Source organism: Sinohyriopsis cumingii, chromosome 2 (genome assembly GCF_028554795.1).
Source record: "Sinohyriopsis cumingii isolate HCF-2022 chromosome 2, ASM2855479v2, whole genome shotgun sequence".
NCBI lineage: Eukaryota > Metazoa > Mollusca > Bivalvia > Unionida > Unionidae > Sinohyriopsis > Sinohyriopsis cumingii.
In genome coordinates this window covers 135,892,958-135,916,838 of record NC_142962.1, presented here as the reverse complement: position 1 = coordinate 135,916,838, position 23,881 = coordinate 135,892,958, and the positions used below count along the sequence as shown (strand labels likewise).

The 23,881-nt window shown below is 35.7% G+C and overlaps 1 protein-coding gene across 2 annotated transcripts in view; it reads left to right on the top strand.

Moving 5' to 3' along the window:
• Nucleotides 1-23,881, top strand: part of LOC149805902 (zinc finger ZZ-type and EF-hand domain-containing protein 1-like) — a 260,238-nt gene that overhangs the window by 134,352 nt on the left and 102,005 nt on the right. For both annotated transcript variants that reach the window (XM_089950657.1, XM_089950656.1), the window contains exons 41-47: nt 3,378-3,499; nt 9,200-9,279; nt 12,858-12,921; nt 14,454-14,527; nt 19,724-19,792; nt 20,341-20,417; nt 23,730-23,838. In XM_089950657.1, the coding sequence (XP_089806783.1) occupies nt 3,378-3,499; nt 9,200-9,279; nt 12,858-12,921; nt 14,454-14,527; nt 19,724-19,792; nt 20,341-20,417; nt 23,730-23,838 (595 nt within the window). The remainder of the gene's footprint in view (nt 1-3,377; nt 3,500-9,199; nt 9,280-12,857; nt 12,922-14,453; nt 14,528-19,723; nt 19,793-20,340; nt 20,418-23,729; nt 23,839-23,881) is intronic.

The window sequence follows — 23,881 nt, the reverse complement described above, 5'->3', positions numbered from 1 at the left end:
GCATCACTAGTTTGATAAATATAAACAATGACACAGAGGTTATATGCAGCCCATATAAGCTGGAATTTAACTTCTGAATGTTTTAGTTAATATAAGTGAAGAAAAATTGACTGGCTTTTCATACATGTATAGATCGTCTATAATATTTCATAATGTAGCCTTGAGATCCCTGAATTTTTGTAATACCTTTTTTTAGAATGGACCTGTTCATATTTAAGATGTAATCAAGCAGTAATCAAGCAGTATCTTTTCCAAAATTTGTATTTTATTGTATGAAGCATCTGCAAATTAATATTAAATGATTTTTGTAATCGTCTTTTAATTGTTAACAGTTTATTTTCAGTAGCATTTAAATAAGGTTATTATGTTGGCCATTCAAATGAGTGAATGCTGTTGGCATTTAGGTTTCTTTCCCAATCTTGATACAATATACTGATGAATTATCGTCCTGAAATATGTAATTATTTTCAAGAATGTATTCAGCTCTCACTAGACATATGTTCTATGATAATTATTATTATTATTATTATTATGGACCGCTCCGGTGGCCTAGTGGTTAGAGTGTCTGCCTTGGAAGCGGTAGGTCTGGGCTTTGAACCCTGGCCGAGTCATACCAGAGGTCGGCCTGGTGTCAGGATAATGTGACTGGGTTTGACATCATGCTAGCTGTCTGTGGCATGATGCCCCAGTGCTAGACATCACTATAAACTGCTACACTGCAGACATCATAGTGATATGACTGAAAATTTTTTAAAGCTACATTAAAAGTCCAAATCACACACACACACTGCCACATATGTAAAGTGTATCAGTGACAATAATTATAAGACAATCATACACCATCACATTGAACTATGGGCCAGGATAAATTTATTCCCTTTGATAGTAGCCTTGTCTGTTTAGTCATGCATCAATTTCATCATTACAGGAGCAATAAAGATATTATCATTTACTATCACCATTTGACTTTGGTAAAGGAAAATAGTTTTTTCCATTTGGTATCCACTGTCAAATTCCATTCAGTATCCATTGTCAAGTTTCATTCACTATCCATTGTCAAGTTTCATTCAGTATCCATTGTCAAATTCCTTTCAGTATCCATTGTCAAACTCCATTTAGTATCCATTGTCAAATTCCATTCAGTATCCATTGTTAAGTTTCATTCAGTATCCATTGTCAAGTTTCAGTATCCATTGTCAAGTTTCATTCAGTATCCATTGTCACATTCCATTCAGTATCCACTGTCAAATTCCATTCAGTATGCATTGTCAACTTCCGTTCAGTATCCACTGTCAAGTTTCATTCAGTATCCATTGTCAAAAAATTCCATTTAGTATCCACTGTCAAATTCCATTCTGTATTCACTGTCAAATTCCATTCAGTATCCATTGTCAAGTTTCATTCAGCATCCATTGTCAAGTTTCATTCAGTATCCATTGTCAAATTTCATTCAGTATCCATTTTCAAATTCCGTTCAGTATCCACTGTCAAATTCCATTCAGTATCCATTGTCAAATTCCATTCAGTATCCACTGTCAAATTCCATTCAGTATCCACTGTCAAATTTCATTCAGTATCCATTGTCAAGTTTCATTCAGTATCCACTGTCAAATTCCATTGAGTATCCATTGTCAAATTCCATTCAGTATCCATTGTCAAGTTTCATTCAATGTCCATTTCTTGTTGAAAATACATCTTTAACCTTTTGATCTCAGATACTGCAACATAGTCTGTTCAGGCAGATTTTTCTTTCTTTAGCATAATTAAATTTGTTGTGTCTTGAAAATAGTATTATACTTATTCTTGACTAAGCTTGGCAAATTTCCTTCTGTGTCATCTTGTAAAATGTTTCTTGTCAAGTTTCCTTCTGTCATGTCTTGTAAAATGTTTCTTGTCAAGTTTCCTTCTGTCATGTCTTGCAAAATGTTTCTTCCACCACAATTGATGTTTTCAGTGGTACCTTGTGCTTGAAATTACCTTTTGGTGTCGTAAATAATTGTGTTTAGAACATCCAACATCTTACGGATTTCCCAAAATGATTATTCTGTTTTTTTTGTTCTCACTGTAAGTTCTTTTGATTTTTGTCTCATCTTCATTTATTGTACTGTAAGTTTAGCATACAGATGACATTGTCAACAGACCAATCACTTGATCGTTTACGTTCCAGATTCTAAGAATATATAGGTGTAAGGTTAATCTTTGATTTATCAGCAATTTAAAACAAATTGGGTTGTTCCACTTTGTGAACTTTACCTATTCAAATTAGCTTAATAAACTCCCCACAGCAGTCTTTAAAGGACTTAACACATCACTCTTGCTATTGTCAACCAATTACATAATATGTGAAATGGTGGTGATTTATACCTGAGCACCGTAACTTTTAATTGCCTTAATGACAATTAGCTGTATAAACTGCCCCTTTTATATATAGTTTGACATGATATGTAAGCAGGACAGTTCACACATTTTATGCATGCTACATGTTATAGGCATATATTGAGATAGTGTTGTTTTATTTTATTTGTTTTGAAGAGTACTGAAAAATGTGATTTTAGAAACACAACAGTATCTGGGAATTTGGAAGTAAGAAAAGATTTCTTAGTGTGACACGTCATTTTATGGCAGGTATGCATAAGACCAGTTCATAAGTGGTGCTAACAATAAGAATAATGGATGGAAACTTGTTTTGGTGAGTGTTGTAAGCAAAGAATGATGATGGGTGGAAACTTGTTTTGGTGAGTGGTGGAAGCTAAAAGAATGATGATGGATGGAAACTTGTTTTGGTGAGTGGTGGAAGCTAAAAGAATGATGATGGATAGAAACTTGTTTTGGTATCCTGACAAATCTTGGAAATCTAGACAATGTACAAATATATCTTTGGTTAGCCAAGTATGGAGGACTTTTTATACAGCACACACCCTTTTGCTATAAGTTGATAATATTTACTGGATGTCCATGTCCATAACTAAAAGAAGGATCTTACTCCATGTAAGTTGATCATTTTTACTGGCCATCCATGTTGAGAAATGCCTAAAAGCTCCTTATGTAAGTTGATCATTTATACTGGACATTCTTATTGAGACATGACTAGGAGCTCCTTATGTAAGTTGATAATTTTTACTGGACATCCATGTTGAGACATGACTAAGAGCTCCTTATGTTAGTTGATAATTTTACTGGACATTCAGATTGAGACATGACTAAGAGCGCCTTATGTTAGCTGATAATTTTACTGGACATCCATGTTGAGGCATGACTAAGAGCTCCTTATGTAAGTTGATAATTTTTACTGGACATCCATATTGAGACTTGACTAAAAGCTCTTAATCTGACAGTCTATGTAAATTTAAAATCGGAAAACGAATGTTTTTTAATAGGTGTAAAGAACAAAGTAAAAGTCTAAAGGTTGGAGGTGAAAAAGTGGAAGCAGCTGTTGTGAGTGTTTTTGCAGCATTACTTTGGCACACACAGCAGCTCAGAGATGATCTTGAAAAGTACAGTAAGTATGGCTTTAAATCTTCATTAAAAGTCATTTAAGGACAATTGCTTGTGAATTGTTTAAGTATTTAACATTTTTGAAAAATTTACGTTTTTAAATAATTAGAGGTCAAAACTGTCCAAAATCAATAACACACACTGCATTCTCATTGAGGTATGGATAGGATGCACTCATGTCAAATATAATCAGCTGCATTCTATGCAGGGTATGGATAGTATGCACTCAAGTCAAATGTAATCAACTGCATTATATGCAGGGTATGGATAGGATGCACTCATGTCAAATGTAATCAACTGCATTCTATGCAGGGTATGGATAGTATGCACTCATGTCATATGTAATCAACTGCATTCTATGCAGGGTATGGATAGTATGCACTCATGTCATATGTAATCAACTGCATTCTATGCAGGGTATGGATAGGATGCACTCATGTCAGATGTAATCAACTGCATTCTATGCAGGGTATGGATAGGATGCACTCATGTCAAATGTAATCAACTGCATTCTATGCAGGGTATGGATAGTATGCACTCATGTCAAATGTAATCAACTGCATTCTATGCAGGGTATGGATAGTATGCACTCAAGTCAAATGTAATCAACTGCATTCTATGCAGGGTATGGATAGTATGCACTCATGTCAAATGTAATCAACTGCATTCTATGCAGGGTATGGATAGTATGCACTCAAGTCAAATGTAATCAACTGCATTCTATGCAGGGTATGGATAGTATGCACTCATGTCAAATGTAATCAACTGCATTCTATGCAGGGTATGGATAGTATGCACTCAAGTCAAATGTAATCAACTGCATTCTATGCAGGGTATGGATAGTATGCACTCATGTCATATGTAATCAACTGCATTCTATGCAGGGTATGGATAGTATGCACTCATGTCAAATGTAATCAACTGCATTCTATGCAGGGTATGGATAGGATGCACTCAAGTCAAAATGTAATCAACTGCATTCTATGCAGGGTATGGATAGTATGCACTCATGTCATATGTAATCAACTACATTATATGCAGGGTATGGATAGTATGCACTCATGTCATATGTAATCAACTGCATTATATGCAGGGTATGGATAGTATGCACTCATGTCAATGTAATCAACTGCATTCTATGCAGGGTATGGATAGAATGCACTCATGTCAAATGTAATCAACTGCATTCTATGCAGGGTATGGATTGTATGCACTCATGTCATATGTTATCATCCAACTGCATTCTATGCAGTGCATGGATAAGATGCATTTATGTCAGATGTTGTTGTTGTAGGGTTTAACACCATTTTTCAGCACAAGATAGGCTATATGTGGCGGTCAGTATAAATAGTGGAAGAAGAACCTGAGAAAACCCTGGAAAGAGCCACCAACCCATGAGAAGCTACTGGCAAACTTTTTCACATACATCAGCCAAATCCGAGGCTTGAACCCACGCAGACAGAGGTGAGATGTCAGTAATCTGTAACAGTGAGCGCTTTAGACCACTCAGCCACTCAGGGGTCCCCCATGTCAAATGTAATCAACCTACTGCATTCTCAGCAGGGCATGGATAGTATGCACTCATGTCAGATGTAATCAACCTACTGCGTTCTTTCCAGGGTATGGACAGTATACCTTTGTCAAATGATGCATTCTCCTAATATTTTGTTCCCTGTCAGTACAAAGCAAGTCTTGCATCATGAGTATTCAAAAATCTACCTTACTCCTTATATAAACAAATATGGATATGGTACTGCTGATAGTTTGCCAGAGATAATTTGACATTCAAATATTATTATAATATGGCAATGATAAACTGAAGTTCATACACAATAAATATTATTATAAAAAAGGTAACCTTGAAGGAAAGTTTGACTGTACTTCATGAGTAGTACCTTTTATTTCAGTGTCATTGCTTTACATTCCAAATGCATACAATGGATTTGTTTCAGTATTTTATTTAACATTATTTTACCTGCATGGACCTATACAAACTTTTAAAATTTCAATGATATTGAAGAAAACCAGACCCACTTTCACATCATGTTTTCCAATTTTGAACACATATTCAGGTTGCATTCTTCTTTATTGTTTTGAACATACATATAAAAATGATGCATTGTATGGAAAATATTTTTGAATGTGCCAAGCAGATTACTTTATTTCTTCATACCCTGCTGTTCTCAGTAATTTGACTTGTAAAGATTTTGTAAATGACAAAATTGTCAGTTTGGTTCATAGTCAAGTTATAACATCTGTCATTAAAATAGGGTCATGTATAATGCCTGATTTATACTCATATGCTCCTACTGTCATAGCTAAAGGAGGCAAATTGCATGTACATGTTTACTGAATCCATAGCTATAGGGGACAAATTGTTTTGTACATATGTCATGAATCCATAGCTGTAGGGGACAAATTGTTTGTACACATGTCATGAATCCATAGCTGTAGGGGACAAATGTTTTGTACATATGTCATGAATCCATAGCTGTAGGGGACAAATTGTTTTGTACATATGTCATGAATCCATAGCTGTAGGGGAAAAATTGTTTGTACACATGTCATGAATCCATAGCTGTAGGGGACAAATTGTTTGTACACATGTCATGAATCCATAGCTGTAGGGGACAAATGTTTTGTACATATGTCATGAATCCATAGCTGTAGGGGACAAATTGTTTTGTACATATGTCATGAATCCATAGCTGTAGGGGAAAAATTATTTGTACACATGTCATGAATCCATAGCTGTAGGGGACAAATTGTTTGTACACATGTCATGAATCCATAGCTGTAGGGGACAAATGTTTTGTACATATGTCATGAATCCATAGCTGTAGGGGACAAATTGTTTTGTACATATGTCATGAATCCATAGCTGTAGGGGACAAATGTTTTGTACACATGTCATGAATTCATTTTTATCTTGTAACAAAGAAACCACATGATGTAGACAAATAAAATTTGGTAGGCATGTTTATATATACATGCAGATGATGTGACTAGATTTTCGTGTAGTTCAGACAACTTTTTGCACTTTTAATGGATTTTGTACTTTTTGAACTTAGACTTTGACAAAATGAAAACCTATTTAAAAATTAGTCAAGAACCCTTGACCTGCACAAAGTAAAATAACCAGGGTTGTGTATTTATTCAGATCACATTTCTATGCCATTAAATCTAATTTTACTAACGTAATCTTTTTGTATGCCCTAGCATTATATATGGAGGGAGTATGTCCATCTATTATGCCCCATCCTGTCATGTCCCATTCTGTTATGTCTCATCCATTACATCAGATCCTTTTGTGTTCCCACCATCCCATTCCATCCTGTCTTGCTCCCACCATCACAAATTTCTTATTTCCTCATCAACTTCTAGAGGACTTCATGGATAGAAATGAGTATGAGTTTCTTTTTTGTATTAAAAATAATTTGAACCAAATAATACACTGATGCTGTATGGTAGAATTTTAAAAATGGAAAAAAATGAAAATATCCCAATCAGATTTTGTTGTCAGTTCTGAGATACATGTAACGTTAGTAGTTGTTGTGGATGGTCTTCAGGAGTTTCTGTGACCTACATGAATGGTGACTTCATGAGTAGAAAACTGCTTCTGTTAAGTAATGCATGTATTTGTTTACATACAGTGTTGTTCATTCTGCTGATGAACTTTTTGAGGGAATGGTGTTTATATAAAAAAATATATACCAAATGTATTTAAGTATTTTACTTTTATCTTTTTTATATGCCTTTTACAAAATTTTAACACTTTTATTTGTCAAATTTTATTGTGTTATCTTCCTTGTTTGTATATTTGGAAGTTGTGCAGTATCTTGTGCAGTTCTTCCTTTTTACATCTTTCTAAGGTTGCCTTTAATTGGCACTATATAGTTCTATTTTGCTGAGGTGCCATCAAATGGTACTATAGTATTCTCACACCACCTCGTTTGTTTGTTAGAAAGCAAAACCAAAATGACCTATTTTACAAAACGAATGCATGAATGATATAAAAAATGCTCAGAACTTAGTCATTTCATTCATTGATTTATGATTTCTAATCTGATTGTTGTCCCAAACACTGTTAACTTGTTGGTGTTTCAAATCAAATGGAGTTTCTTTAGCAACACATTCACCATATTTGCTTGGCCCAGTCAGTGTTTTCAAGACACACACACACACACATAAAAGAGAACAAAATACAGTGTCACATCTGATTGGGTACATCCATGTCTTATAGACACATTTCTCAGACATGATTTTCCTCCGTTTTAAAGTGGAATTCCGCTTTTCTCCTGACTTGAATCTGATTTTTTTTATATAGTCTGATTTTTTTATCATCTCCAATCTGGTATTTTAAAAACAGTCTGTTCGGTCCAGTTCCGAAAAGACCCTTGTATTTGTGCCATATATTAGTGAGCCTACGACTCGTGTAAAGAGTATTTTGATTGGTCAAAAGTTTTAAATTCATCCATTGAATCTTATTGTAATGGAAACTGAAGGCAATGGAAAGAAGAAGAATGCTTGCAAAAACTGGTGTCCCGAGTTGTTGAGAGAGACCATGACATGCGACGTTTAGATAAAGGTTTTAAAAATGTATGGAAATGGGAATGGCTGGAGTGAAAAGTCAATAGAAATTTAGTTAGTCAGTTTATAAGAAAACTGAATGCTAGAGGACTGGCATTTTGTGACTTCTGCTTTAAAGTAATCATGGGTGGAAGAGTTTGGAATAGCACCTACAAAAGAAGCTGCATACAGAAAAATTGAAGCTCAGAAGGCATCTGGAAAAAGTGCAATTAATTACTATAAGAAGAAAGATTTCTTGCATGAGAGAACAGATGTAGCTCTCTGTCAGAATATGCACACTGCATGTCACCAATACAAGCACCAGCTTGAAAGGAAAAAAGCTCTCATTGAGAAGGAAAAGAAATGATTGCACAGTGAGCCAAAAAAGTCAGTCAAAAAGGAAGGCTAAAGAAATCTTTTCCAAAGCCGCAAAAAGATCTTGACTGGCATATCAACAGGTTGTGTCCATTGGAGAAAAAGACAAGTGAATGTATGGGATTATTTGGATATAGTTGATGTACTTGGGTGTTTATTTTACAGATTTGTTATGAAAAGAGAGAAGTATAATATATTTGCTCAAAAATTGACAAAGTATTGTGACTTAATTACGATGTGAACACTGACATGCACATGTGACAATAAATATTGTGAAATTATTTAAGTGAAGTTGAAAATTTCTGGTAAGTTTGTTAGTTATTCACATGATTATTTTGTTATATATATATTGATCATAAGTTGCACCAGGAGCAGTATTTTATGATTATAAAATGCATTTTTGGCCAGGTGCCTTTGGCCCCCTGGATCCCCGGATCAGGGGTGCTGCCCTTCGAGACCTCGTCAGGGGAGGACCCACAAATCCCCATTCAAATTTTCAGCTTTTATTATGGAATATGAAAATCATGTCTGATTTCTAGTTTTTAATATTTTAGACAACTTAGTTTATCTGCGTTGGGGTTATAGGTATCTAAAAAGTAAAAGTTGTTCAAATTCAATATTTACTTATATCTCTTTATCATAAGGCTGAAAATTTGCACATGTCCTTAATTTTTGGACATGAGGGTTATTCTATACAGATAAGACATTTCCTATTTACATGTATATAACTGAAACCAACTTTGTTTTATTCTTTTTACAGTACGGACAGATGGGATTGCTGCAATCAGTGAGGGGATTTTCCAGGCCTTCGCTGCAGCAGAATCAATTCGTATGCCACTGGTAAGTGAATTATTATTAAAAACTAAGTGGCAATAGTTGGATAGCTTTAATGCAATTTTATATTAACATTACACAAATGTAGTGAAATTGCAGTTATATAAAAGAGACAGAGATAAGTAGAGAAGAAACAGACATACAGACAGAATTTAAAGCTTATAAACACCAAGATTGAGAGGGTCAGAGATACAGAGAGAGAAAAAGATCTTTATTGTCAACCAGATCTGAAAATCAGATCATTGTTTTCAATCATAAACATCCTGACAATTTTCTATTTTTAGCTTAACTGTCCAAAAGACATGTGAGATTATAGCAAAGCCCAGCCCTTGCATCCTCCCACAGTGTTTTTAATTCTCAAAAATTGCTTGGCCATTTATACCAAACATTGCAAGAATGTTCCTAAGGACATGCTTTACCAAACCTATGGTGGATAGTTAATGTGAAGAAGTCAGATCTTGTCCCTACTTGACATTTTGTTCATTTAGGTATGGAGTTTTTATTTCATAAAGAAACCAGATTTATCTTCCTCCCAGTTGTTTCAACAATATCATTCAATCATTGGAGGTGTCTGCCAGGATGTATATTTTGGTGAGGTTGTTTCTTCAACTTCTCTGCCAGATCAATGCATTGATGAACCTGTTACACTGCAACCACCTTTACATGCAACTAATGCAGATGGCCTTCTGGAACAGCAGTGCCAGATCTCTGATCATTTAGATCAGCAGATTATAATCTTGACCAAAATCAAACTTTCTGCTTTATTGGCAAGACAGGGTGTGGCTACCAGCAGGAATACTTTTAGAAGCCCCACAACTAAAGTCCAAATCTGTACAGACTCTAGTTGTTGTAATGGGGGTTACACTTGCTGCCAGACTTTCTGAAGGTATCGGCAGGTAGGCATTTCAAGAGAAGGCTCATAGCATCAGTCTCCAGGAAATGATGGCAATTCTCTACAGTTCCCACACTTGGGTGGAGCGCACCCAAAGGAAGACAGTATTGATAAGATGTACTACTGATGCTCGAACTATTTATGACAAGGTCGAACAACAAACTGTCCACCTTCAGCTCTCAATTCCTGGACACAGAGGCATGGACCTACCACACTCATTGAATCAGTTGGGAGGGAATAAGGGTCTTCACTCCAGCAGTTCCAAAACTAACCCAGAGCATTGGGTCAGGGTTTGCAAAGTAGTTCTGTTCCTCTTTTATAGGACAGATCTAGGATCAATGATTTGCTCAATTTGGCTCGATGAGGGGAAGTAGCACATTTTCAATTACTCGTGCCACATTAATGATGTACACCACTCAGAGGTTTCATCCCCAACTGGCTGACTTCTTTCTTTTCCACGCTGAAGGCAAGAAGCTGGTCCCTATCACAATCAACTTGTACCATTCCATGATCTCAGATACATTAAGACATAATGGAACAGACAGTATTGGTTTCAGCAAGGACATTTCCAACTTGTCTAATTTCGACACATCAAAACTTGATAGATAGCACTAGCTTAAGCTGGTAGGGTGAGTTGTGCCAGTGGGTCTGAACTTCATGCAGTTCCATTCTGATGGCTTAGTTGTTCTAATGATGTAGCCTGGTTTTGTTTCGAAAAACAGGTTACTGTCAGTAGGCAACTGAAAAAATAACTTCTCATTTGACCCATAAAGAGCTGCAAAGCTGCAGGAACTGGTACATACCTCAGTCAAAGTCTGTTCCTACTAGTTAAAGCAGGAAAGCAAGGCATAACCCCACAAGTGCTGATTGTTTGGCAAAATGGAGTTATTAAGGATCAGGTATGAAGATTATGGCCATGAAATACAAATGATTTCCATCAACCTGGCCTTTGGACATAATGTCTCAATTACAGACATAGTGGCATCACTTGACTGACATGCTTAGTCTGTATTATCTAGTTTCTGTTTGTGTGACATGACCTCACAAAGGAGAGAGCTCTCAGGTCACTGGTAACTACCCATACAGTTACCATGCTCTGCACATGACGGGACAACCTCAGATTTGGGCATTACCTTGCAGGTTTCATTGGATTTGCCCTGGGAAACCTTTGCATGGAAGGTAATAGCCACATGTATAAATGCATAACCATCATTGTGCTAACTTCTCATTAGAAATTAATCCTTTCGGTAGAGCAGTCATCATGCTGCTACAGGGATAGAGGTTGGATGCTCAAACCTTTCTTACTTATTTTATTACTGTTAATGTGATCGGGTAATATATTTGGTGGAGAAAGAACATTTTATGGTAAATTATGTTTCTTTGAAAGTACTTACCTGATTACATTCCTATCAATTTGTTCCTTGTTTCCTCACAATTATCCTGCTGTCAGTTTCACTCAGGTTTAAACTGGTAACATCTGGGATATGGTTGGCCACCTCACCAAAACCAGGGGAGTTAATTTGTAAGAGTTAATTCCCATAATCTATCTGATACATAGAAAGACGTTTTTCGTCTTTCAGGGAGGGCTAGATTTGGAGGTAGCAGAGAGTAAGTTCATGATGTTAATGTGAGTGGGTAAGTGTTTTTGAAGAAATGTAATTTACGAAAATATTTTCTTTCTTAACTTATGCTCTATCAGATTTTTATGCAGAGTGGCTGTGCTTCCCTAGTATTAATATGGATTTCACAGCAACCACATGGAAAACCTATTATCAGTTTATCTTGAATGGCTGAGTCAATTTTACCTTCTAGAAATTATTCATGTGACATGTCCTACCAGATTTATGATTTTAGGGTGCCTCCCTAGCAGTGCTAGATGGACAACCTATTATAGACCTTTTTGCCAAGATAGCTGAACCAATTTTGAGAAAACTTGGTAAGAACTTTTCTTAGGGCCTCTCATACCAGAATTTTGTTTATGATGGTTCCCCTAGCAGCAGTATGGCACCCATAGCAACCAAGGGAACAAAACTATTTTTGATTTTTGTTTGGTCACCAGAATGGCTAGCCAATTTTGATCAGACTTGGTAGGGATGATTCATGGAACATGCGCTGCCAGAATGCATTTGGGGTGTGGCTACCATAGAAGCTAAGTTGAAAACCCATTTTCAAGTTCTTCTTGAGCATAGCTCAGTCAATTTTAAATAAACATTGTTGAAATGTTCTTTATACAGTATGTTGTGCCTAAATTGTGTTGGGTTGAATGTGTTAGCAACAGTGTGACTTGCCTAACAATCAGGTGGAAAACCTGCAAATGATACTCATCTCTCACAAGTTATAGCTATTGTTACTAATATATAAAAATGATTCACAGAATGATTTTCTCTTTAAAAGGTTTAAGATTAAATTTGAAACATAGATTCTCTTAGCATGACCATGAATCACATTCAGATGAAGGATGCCATGATAATATTTAATTCAGATGAAGTCACTCAAAGTTGAAGCAGATTTAAAGAACATGTCAAATAAAATCAGTTTCAACCAGATAGCTGGAAACAATCCTGACACGGATGGCTTTCAGTCCAAGTCACCTGCTGTATTATTGCTACATATGCCTTTTAGACCAGTGTTTGCCAGTGAGTGATATCAGACACACTCATGTCTTTTGTTTCTCTATTATTATTTTTTATAGGTGAATCAAAGGCAAAGGTTGGCTGCAGAGAATGAGCAAGGAAAAGGAGAGGAAGATGAGCCAGGTGATTATATCAAACTTCATGAAAATAATTTGTTCATATTGAGCAGTAATAATATAGTATTGGTACCTGTTTTGTACCTGCTTCAGCAGTGAGCAAGACAAATCCAGGATGCATTAAGTCTGATCTCCCATGTGTAAAATGTAGGCTGGTCACAGTCAGTATTGGTCATTGTTGAATGAGCACAAACAGCAAAGATTTGCAGAAATATGGAAAATGCATTAAAAGCCAAAAATAATTATTGAATAATTCAAGTCCACAAGACCATTTTATATATATATATACGCTCATTCTTCACATATGAAGATGCCCTTGACATCATGGTCAGGCCCATTTTGTGCCCTAAATTGTCTATGGCACACTGGTCAAGAGATACTGTTTGGGGTTCTTTGATCAGCGAAGGATTTTCTGCAATTCTGACATTTATGCTGCTTGTGCTTCTGCACTGCCTCTTCAGTTCTCCTCAGCACATAGTCTGTATCAATCAGTCAGACACTTGTATGATATCTATTTGATGATAAAGTGCAATATTTGCTAATTCTGAGTGCATGACTAATAAGAATATACAATTTAAACATTTATATATTTCCTATGCAGTTTTGGCAGATAAAATGCTGATTTGCTGTAATATATACAGTCGAGAATGTTTCTGTTGTTAAGGTATTAATATTGTCTGTGATCATTTGTAATAACTCCTCCAGAAAAAATTTATTTAGAGACAACAGTCAAAAGCCTAATTCATTGAGCTCATAAATGGATGAACTCTATAAACAAAGGAGGTTAGGCCAAATTTTTAAAAAATTTGTTCTTCCAATGGGTTGACCCTCAGTGTTTCTCATTGCCAACCCTAGCGCATTCCCCACAATGATAAAAAATAAAATCTCCCAAAAAATCACATTAAATATATATAATGTCAAAAAAACTACCCCAAACAAGCTGTTTTTACTAATCTTAAAATCAGTGTATAAAGGTAACATTTTTGTTCTTTACCTAACTGACCATACTAAGGTGAACAAATGTTGGCTTAATGTGTTGATTGTAGTCAGTTTAATATCAAAAGAAGATCAGCTCTTTTGCAAGAACAATCTAATCTGGAAAATGACTGGCATTAAAGACAAAGAGAAATACCTCATTCACCCCAAGCATTACAGATTAACTCAAAAGACAAATAATTTACTCAGCCACAATGTTGATGCCCTTTAAAAAGATTTCTCATTATGACATCAATGTTTTGCAGATTTTCACAGAAGATAAATAATGCAAAACTTTTGGCAGAATCAGCAGATGGATTTATTGAAAGTTGCTAAGATTACTGAGGGTTACACTAGGTTTACACTAGAATTTCCCTGAGCCATCGCCACACTTTGTAAAAATCCATCTATTGATTCTTGAGATTACAAGGAAGAGTGAAAACAAAAACAATTCTGCTATTTTGATAGGTTAGTATATATATCTTATAGAAAGAACTTTTGTATATTTCATCCCACCTGACATTGGAAAGAAAAAGTAATTTGTCCTCATTTGTACTTTTTCAGCTATAATATGCAAAGACAAGGCTTTGTTTTTACTCAAGTTTGCTGGTTTGACAAAAACACAGCTGAAACAAGAGGTATGTATATCCATATCATAAATCACTCTCATACTTTAGATAGTATATTTGTTATAACATAGCCTGTGATTTAACAATGTCTCTCAATCTGTCTAGTTCAAGCAATTTGGTTTTTTAGATGTTTTAAAAGCACTATTGTTTGCAGAGTTATGTAACTTTGACTATAGATGCGTCAAGAGGACTTTTATCCTGTTAAGACAAACCTAAGCCACTCTGACATATTTCAGGCTGCATTTATTTGCATTAGTTTTTACATTTAGCTCAGTTTTTCAAATAACATATTTGCATCATGAGGAGTAATGCACTGTTTAGCTTAAATTAGGACAATGACATTTCAGGTTTCAATAATTTTGGGTCAAATGTTACTTGAATCCTAGTTTCTAACACACATAATATAGCCCATTTTGGTAAGTTCATCTTGAAATTACGCCTTGGATGCAGGAAGTTGTGGGTTCAATCCACTGCCAAGTCGTACCAAATACTTACAAAAATGGTACTAACAGCTGCCTTGCTTGGTGTTTAGCATTAAGAGGTCAGTGTTAGGACTGGTTGGCCTGGTGTCAGGAAAATGTGACTGGGTGGGACATCATGCTACATGTCTATGGCATGATGCCCTGGTGCTAGACATCACTATAAACTGTCACACTGCAGACATCGTAGTGATATGACTGAAAAATTGTTAAAGCTATGTTAAAAATCCAAAACACACACACACACAAACACACACTTGAAAAATTACTTATTCTTGCCTTAACATATTGAAACAGAATAAGTATTATTGTTGTGTTCAGCTTTTCATTTGGGTGGATTTATTTATTCAAATTATTATTCACTGGAAACACAAAGTGATCATCAGTAATATTCTTGGACTGGAACGTTAATCTGTAATTATAGTGGATTCAGACAGGAAGATTTTTGGATTATATTATTGTGATATCTCAAAAGACTGTTAGCATATAATTACAATCCAGGCCACTGGCACATTAACATATTTGATACTCCAGGCACATCAGAACATTCAGTATCGGAATTTATTTGGAATACCACTGGAATTCAGTTGGAACATGTTACATTTTGACTTCTGATAAAACGTTTAAGTCTGTATCAGATTTAATTCACAATACTATAAGTTCATTTTAAGTTTTCACTTCGTAATCTAGGGAAGTAAATTATTAGTTGAATTATATAAAACTTGATGGTTTTTGCTCTTTTCTGTTACTTAGTTTTAGACCATATGTCATAACGCTGTTGTTCATAGGTCAAAAGAGCTTATGGGATGGTCATTTGTCTGTTGTCCATTGTCTGTTCATCCATTTGCACATGTTTGTTATTACTATTCCTTTTAAACTACTTGGAGGATTGCTAAGAAACTGTATAGACATGTTCATCCCATGGTCTAGTTGGGCTTAAATCAGAATGGTGCTGCCTGGACATCAATTATGGCTGCCTAAGTGGCTATCTTGAAAATTTTACTATCAATATTTCTCCTGAATGGATGGTCATGTCAACATGGGGTTTTCTCTAAAGACGTTTTATGCTGTCTAGTTGTTTCTAAATGAAAATGGTTTCATTCTGACATCCAATATGACCACCACAGCAGTTATCTTGAAAATCTTGCTATCACTATTCCTACTGATCAGAAGGCCATATTGACATTGATTTGTTTTGCTCAAAGATTTTATATGATATTTAGCTGGTTCAAACTAAAAATGGTGCTGATCTGATGTCCAATATGGCTGCTACATTGGCCATCTTGAATACTTGTTATGGCTTCTCCTCCTGAACAAAAAATGCTATTGCCAATGTGATATTCACCAGAAGACTTATTATGATGTCTAGTTTCCTAAATTAAATGGTATCATTAGCACATCCACAATGGCGGCTGCAGTGACCATTTTTCAAATTCCTGTTACCACTTCTCCTGACTTGATGTTTGCATGAATGGGTCCTAAATGAAAATGGTGCTGTTCAGGCACTCATATATGTCTACCACATATCTTGAAGATATTGTTATCACTACTCCTAAATGGATGGTCATATTAGCTTGGGATTTCACTGATGGTCTTCTTATGATGTTTAGTTACTCATAAATGACATTGGTCCCAAAATTACAATGTAGGCAACACAATGGCCATTTTGAAAATCATGTTAGCACTGCATCTTTTAGATGCTGGTCAAATTGGTTTTTTCCTTTCTGCAAAAGACTTATTATGATGTCTGGTTGGTCTGAATAAAAATATTGCTTGTCTGTTGTCCAATATGGCCTTGATGGCAGCCATCTTGAAAATCTTATCATTGCTCCTTCAAAAGAGAAAGACATATCAACATGGGGCTTCCACCAGTAGACTTCTTATGCCATCTTGTTGGTCCTATATGATGGCTTGTTAATATATCCACCACAGCAACTAATTTGTAAATCTTGTTATTGCTGAAGATGGTTTCAACTCTCAGCAGTTAAAAGGAAGAAATGGGTCTAATTTGTATTCCTGAAAATTCATTCCAACAGGCAGAACTGGGCTTAGTTTCTAGTTGTCTACTTTACCAAATTGTGGATTTATGTTTTTTAATGTAGCATATACCTTTGTTTAAAAGTAAGAAGTGGTATTATGTTTTTATTAGATATCCTAACAGTGCTGTATTTGCCATATGTGTCCGACAAATGAGTTCAAAATTTGTCAAATGACCATTTGCAAATTTGTCATGTTGGACATTAGATGCTTATAATTATGTTTCCCCAATTGTTTAACCATGCTAGCTACAAAGCACTTGTAAATGAGGTATGAAAGCCTATCCCCAGGACTTACCAAAAGCCTTATAATTGAATGATTGCCCTAGAGTCATTTCTATAGGAATTACATCAGTCCCTCATAAGTGATTTAATTACTATATTGTGCAGCTAAGTGTTATCACATCAGACCTTTTCAACAAAATATGTGTAATCTAGGACAGAATTTTGAAGAAGAAAAGCAATACTAGCAAGAACAACAATTATCACCCTTAAGATTTATTTGTGGATGTAATTGAAGAAAATGTCATCTGATTCCCATCAACTGAGATGCATTTTTTTGAGACTGCTCCAGCGGCCTAAGTGGTTAGAGTCTGCCTTGGATGTGGGAGGTTGCAGGTTCTAACCATGGTCAAGTCATACAAAAGACATAAACATGGTACTAATATCTGCCTCGCTTGGCACTTAGCATTAAGAGAATTGTGTTAGGAATGCTTGGCCTGGTGTCAGGATAATGTGACTGGGTGGGACATGATGCTACATGTCTGTGGCATGATGCCTTAGTGCTAGACATCACTATAAACTGCCACACTGCAGTAATATGACTAAAATTGTTAAAGCTGCGTTAAAAATCCAAATCACACACACACATTTTTAGGTGGTAAATCTGCTTGTTGGCAAGTAACAATTAATTTTGATAAATTAGTAGAGAGGAATAAAATGTTGTGTGAAATTATATTGTTTTTTCAGAGAATTTTTTAAAACAAATAATTAGATGAGAGCAACCATTGAATTATGGAAGGATAATACTGATACTAAAACAGCAGCAAGTTCAGAACCAAAAGTTAAGCATTTAATTTTAATTAGATATAGCTGTTTTCTTTCTTGTCTCAATTTGTCTCCTTTGAATGTTTTGATTTTAAATTTCACATATATTGACACCACTTTATTTTTTGAAAAAGAGCCAATTAAATTTTGGGATCCCTGCCTTCTACATACAAGTATCATCACTGATCATGCCTGAATTTGACCAGCAAAATATAAGTCTAGTCTTAAGTGTAAGTTGACAATCCAGTGATCTGATTGGCTGACATACGAGTCCAACTGCTTTCGCGGCCTAGTGGTTACAGCATCCACCTCAGATGCGGGAGATCGTGAGTTTGAACCCAGCCGAGTCTTACCAAAGACTTTTCGAAATGGTACTTGCAGCAGCCTCGCTTGGTGCTCAGCATGAAGAGGTTAGTGATAGGACTGGTCGGCCTGGTTTCTGGATAATGTAACTGGGTGTGACATCATGCAACATGTCTGCAGCATGATGCCCCAGTGCTGGACATCACAATAAACTGCCACACTGCAGACATCGTAGCGATATGACTGAAAAAATTTTAAAGCTATGTTAAAAATCAAAATCACACACACACACATGAGTCCAACTTAAATTTGACCAATCAAATGTGTGAAGTCAAGACTTAAGAGTTGGTGAAATTAGGCCAGATCTTTTGAAGATTTTGAAAAGAGTCATTTACGGTAAATACTCACTTGTAAGACAAGTCCAACTGCAAACTGCAGAGACCCAGATCTGCCATCCATTAATGCCCCAGCAGATCTGGTTCTCTGCAGCTTGTTAGGAGTATACTATAAAACTTACAGCATAGACCCTGATCTGCAGGTCCCGTATGCAACAGTATATCTGGATCATTGTTGTTTGCAGTTTGACTTGACTTATAAGCAGGTATATATGATTTTAGTTAATGTTTGCTTTCCTGTTGCTGGCACAGAACTTTAAAGCCAACTCATTTCTTATCTAAATGTAAGTCCTAAAAGTGGCCATTAAGACAATTACTTTCTGACTGTTATAGTAGATAACAGTCCTTGCACAGTGTCAGCTATGAGTTGTAAGTTATACTAACTGAAGAGTCAAGGAAGGTTGTTGTTGTTGTTGTGGGGTTTAACGCCTTTTTTCAGCACATGATAGGCTATGCATGGTGACCAGTATTAAGGGTGGAGGAAGAACCCAGGAAAACCCCAGGAAGAACTACCGACCCACAAGAAGCTACTGGCAGGCTTTCTCACATACCCACATTGGCCGAATCCTAGACTCGAACCCATGCAGACAGAGGTGAGTTGGCAGTGATCCATATTGGAGAGCGCTTTAGACCACTCGGGGTCCCCAGTCAAAGAAGGGAAGTAACTCTTGGTGTCAAAGAAATCATTTGTTTGTCTTATGAACTATATGAACTATATAAAAGACATGTCAGTAATTGAATGCTGAGCTAAACTGATCTGATGCCCTAGCATACTACTATAAATATGAACAAAATATCTACATAAAATTAAAACTGACCAAACTACTTAGATCTCTGACTCGATAGATTGGTCCTGTCATTGCATCAAACAAACAAGATTGTCAGATAAATAGAAGTCTGATTAGTGGGACTTCTGGTAGATTGTATTTAATTCTCTATTTCCAGTTTACCAGACCCAAGTCAGCCAAGCTGAGAAAATTGTCGAATAGAAAGTATGAGAGGCAGATTTCAAAGGTAAAATAATGTAGTTTATAATTCCTATTATAATCATGTGCTTTTTGAGAGTCCAAATTTATCAAGCTATTTTGTGCCCAAAGTAGACATTTTTGTAATCATTCTCAGAGACAGTTCTAATGTGTCTTAAGATTACTTTCGCTACAGGATCAGTATTTCTTTTGTAGATATACACAATGAAATATGTTGAATAATTCCACTTTTTTGTGGTTAAAATTGGCCAAAGAAAAGTCAACATTTCAGCTTTTTTTCCAGCTGTCTTTGAAATTTTCAGTCATAGATGTAATATCCATAGAGTGATAAGCATTCACAGATAGATTTGTTCATTAGGGCTATATTTTAGTCACTATTTCATGCAAAAAATGCACTGGAAAGCCTACTTTTTTCTCTTATTTTATGTTGTTCAGATTTTGTTTCTTTGGGTCAGTTAAATGAATGTTAAGTCTGTTATGCTGTTTATTTTGCACTGAACAAAAAAACATTTTTGAGATATTTATTACACTTCTAAATGATAGATAAACAATTATTTTTACATTCATCTATTTCAGTATGAAACCCCAGAGAAGTACCCATCTTTTAGGCTAGTTTTAGAGTTTGTTCAGGATCCAGCATGGAATACAGAAAGGTACAAGGAACCAGACCAATAAAGTGTTAAATTTGATGAGTTGTTGCCAGTCTTTCACACTGATCATAACATAAGCATATATTTGTCAACTAATAACTGAATTAAAGTTGAATTTGCTGCATAAATTTCAAGGCTGCTGACTCATAGAAACAAAATTCTGATTTAAATACAAGAAAAAATTTGGAGAAATATATATTTAAATCATAACCATTATTATAAAACATGTAGCATTTCATTTGGAAGCAAAAAATGGTAATGCTATAACTCAAATAAATCTACATGCCTCATTGCTAAAATGCTTAAGTGAGTAAGTGTTATCATTCTACAATGTTGTAGACAATAATTTGTTTTAAAGGCTGGCTTTTGAAAGTGACTGATATAGTACAAAGGAGTCTTTCTTGGTCCAAGTTGCTAGCCAAGGGTCCTAGATCCACTTTATTCCATATCAGCCCTTGGCATATGCACCTAGCAAAAACAAGTGCCTTCTTGCAGGTGAACGAGTCACTGCCCATAGCAGGCTGAATCAACTGGCCAATAAGAAAGTTCATTATATCTGATAAGTGGTCAGTTTAGTGACTTCCATGATGTCCACATGCCTTACCTTCAAAGATAACTGAGTGTGAATGACTTAAATTGGAGAACATTCATTGAACATGTTAAGTTGTAAAGGTTCGTAGGGGTTATCTCTGTTTTTCAAGGTAACTGTAAGGAGATGTGATTGGATCAGTTTCTTTCAGTTGCATCCTATCAAATATCAGAGCAGTAGATACTATTTTGACCTGCTACAGATACCATTGGTCAATATAAAAAAAATGGTTTGATGACCCTTGGATGGAGAAGGTATGAGTCGTATTTAAAAAGTTTTGAATGTTAGTGTGCTGAATAGCAGAGTTCTTTATTAGTGAAAATTAAGTCAGTGTATCTCTTCAAAATATTCCCCGTGCACCTTTTCACACTTCAGTCTGATTATCCAATTACTATTTGCCATTTTGTATTCACTTTTTGATACGTTGTTCAAATACTGGAAAATTGTGCTTCCAACTGCATAGAGGTTTAGAAATCTTCTACCCATCACTGAATCTTGGATAATGTGACTTTGCCAAAATCCGTTGGAGCTAAATCAAAGCAGTATGGCAGATATTTCAAACTTTGGCTGCTGTGCTCCATCAGGAAGTTTGTCACAATGGCAGACTTTTGCACGCTCTGCGTTGCCATGAAGTAGATGGATACCTTGGGTATAGGTACACAAATAACTGGTTCAGTTGTGTTTCACAACTTTTGGCAACAATTTAGAAGAATATAAATGTACATGGACACAAGCAGAATTATGTACCCAGACAAGTGAACATTTTACATAATAAGGTATATACAAATCTCGAGACAGTCCAAATACATTTAATATGTGGGTTTGGCTCATTTTCTCCAATGCAGACTTTATTTTTTCTCTTCAGTTGGGTTCCAAAAGGTAAATCTATGTTTCATTTCTGTGACATTCTCATTCAAACATACCTGGTCATTGTTTTTTAAATTTGGTGAATAGCATTTTTCTGATTTCAACCAGATTCTGTTTTTGATCAGTTGTCAATAAATGCAGGATCTATCTTCTTACACCAACTTTTGCAAGCTTCAAATGATTCTTCTTAAATCAGATGATAAATTAAGGCCAGTGATAACAGAAATATCTTCTACTGTGTATTTAACTTCAACAATTGCCTCCTTCACAGCAGCCTCTTCCTCTTGCCAGTTATATTCTGTTTTTGTCCAGAACATGGGTCATCTTCCGTCGATTTGTGACCAGGTTTAAAATTGCAGGATATGACATAGAATTTCATCCATACATTTTATTCAAGTTGACCTTGATGTCAGTTAGAGAGTACCTGAAGAGCACCAAGACTTTTTAATATGATCATTGCTGAGCAGCAAAATTATCAGTCAAGAATTTACATCACTATCATTTACCTATGTTACACCACACACACATATCTGCTTATATCTGGTATGCCACTTATCCAACTGCAAATCATTTAATAGAATTTATTTTGTGCATTAATCAGCATTAAATTTATTGACAGGTTCAAAGAAATGAAATGTTTTAACAAAATATTCAGATCTTTTCAGATACCCCTTGTATTGTTGGTAAAGCAGGAAGAACGTTTTTATCAACCCATGCCAAATGAAATATAAAAAACCTGAAACCTGTTGGCTGATCACATGTTGCATGCATTTGAAAGCTAACTAGCCTCCTTGTACAGACAGGTTGATATAAAATCAATCAGGTGTCAATTTCATCTGTCCATTACAGTGTCATTTTTTTTTTTATACCATGCAACTTATCAGATTCTGGTAAGGAGCAACTTTCCATGATGACAGCCAAGTTTAGACTGACCCTTGGTGATGTTTGCCCCATTTTATAGTGGTGTCTTAGCCTTTAAAGGCAGAGCTTGCATTATTAAGGAGGCAGTCTTTTTAAAGGCTAAGATTAAAATCAGCTGCCACAGATCAAACTTGTTCCTGTTGAGGGTCTAATTGACTGTTTGACTCATGTAACTCTCTTAGAGAATTGGACATGAAACTCAGCACCTGCAGATCACCTGTCAGTGCCAATTGTCCTTAGAGAAAGGCTGATTAAGTAGAACTTTGTTTCCTATCAGATAACCCAAAGTTGATAATTCACATTTTCTTTGATATGAAAGTTAGCTAACATTCACCTACTTTACCAATCACAATTCATGTGAAACATAACCAATCTACCCTCTCTAGCCAACCAATCAGTTTACAGACTTGACAAGCTTGGTCTTTAGAAACTTGGACTTTACAAGTTTGGAGTTGACTGAAAAGGCCTTTAGAAACTTGACCCACACACAATTGGCCTTAGAAATTTAGCCTTTACACACTTGGCCTTGATAAACCTGGTTTTTACAAACTTGACCTTTACACACTTGGTCAATACAAACTAGGCCTTTACACACCTGGCTTTTGCACACTTGACCTTTTCAAACATGGCCCTTGCACACTTGGCCTTTGCACAATCGGCCTTTGCAAATATGGCATTATCACAATTGGCCTTTACACACATGATCTTTACACACATGACCTTTTACACAATTGGCCTTTATATACATGACCTATACAGATATGGCCTTAACACAGCTGTCTTTACAAACTTGGCCTTTAGACATGTGATCATTACACAGATGGCCTTAAGTCTGAAATGTTACAAAAGACTTATGCTGTGCTTTTTGAAAGCCAGAATTTTACATTAATGTTAATTATAAACTATTTTCACTGTACGTAGTTACTTTAATTGTACAGGGTGAACCACATGTTGCAGGAGAGATCTCAGCATGCACAGGCTGTAACAGATGTCTACATGATAGCAGCAGAAATAGTTAGAACCCTGACAAAAGATCATCCATTCCAGGTCAGTTACAATACATAATTATTTATTGACAGTACTAGCATAT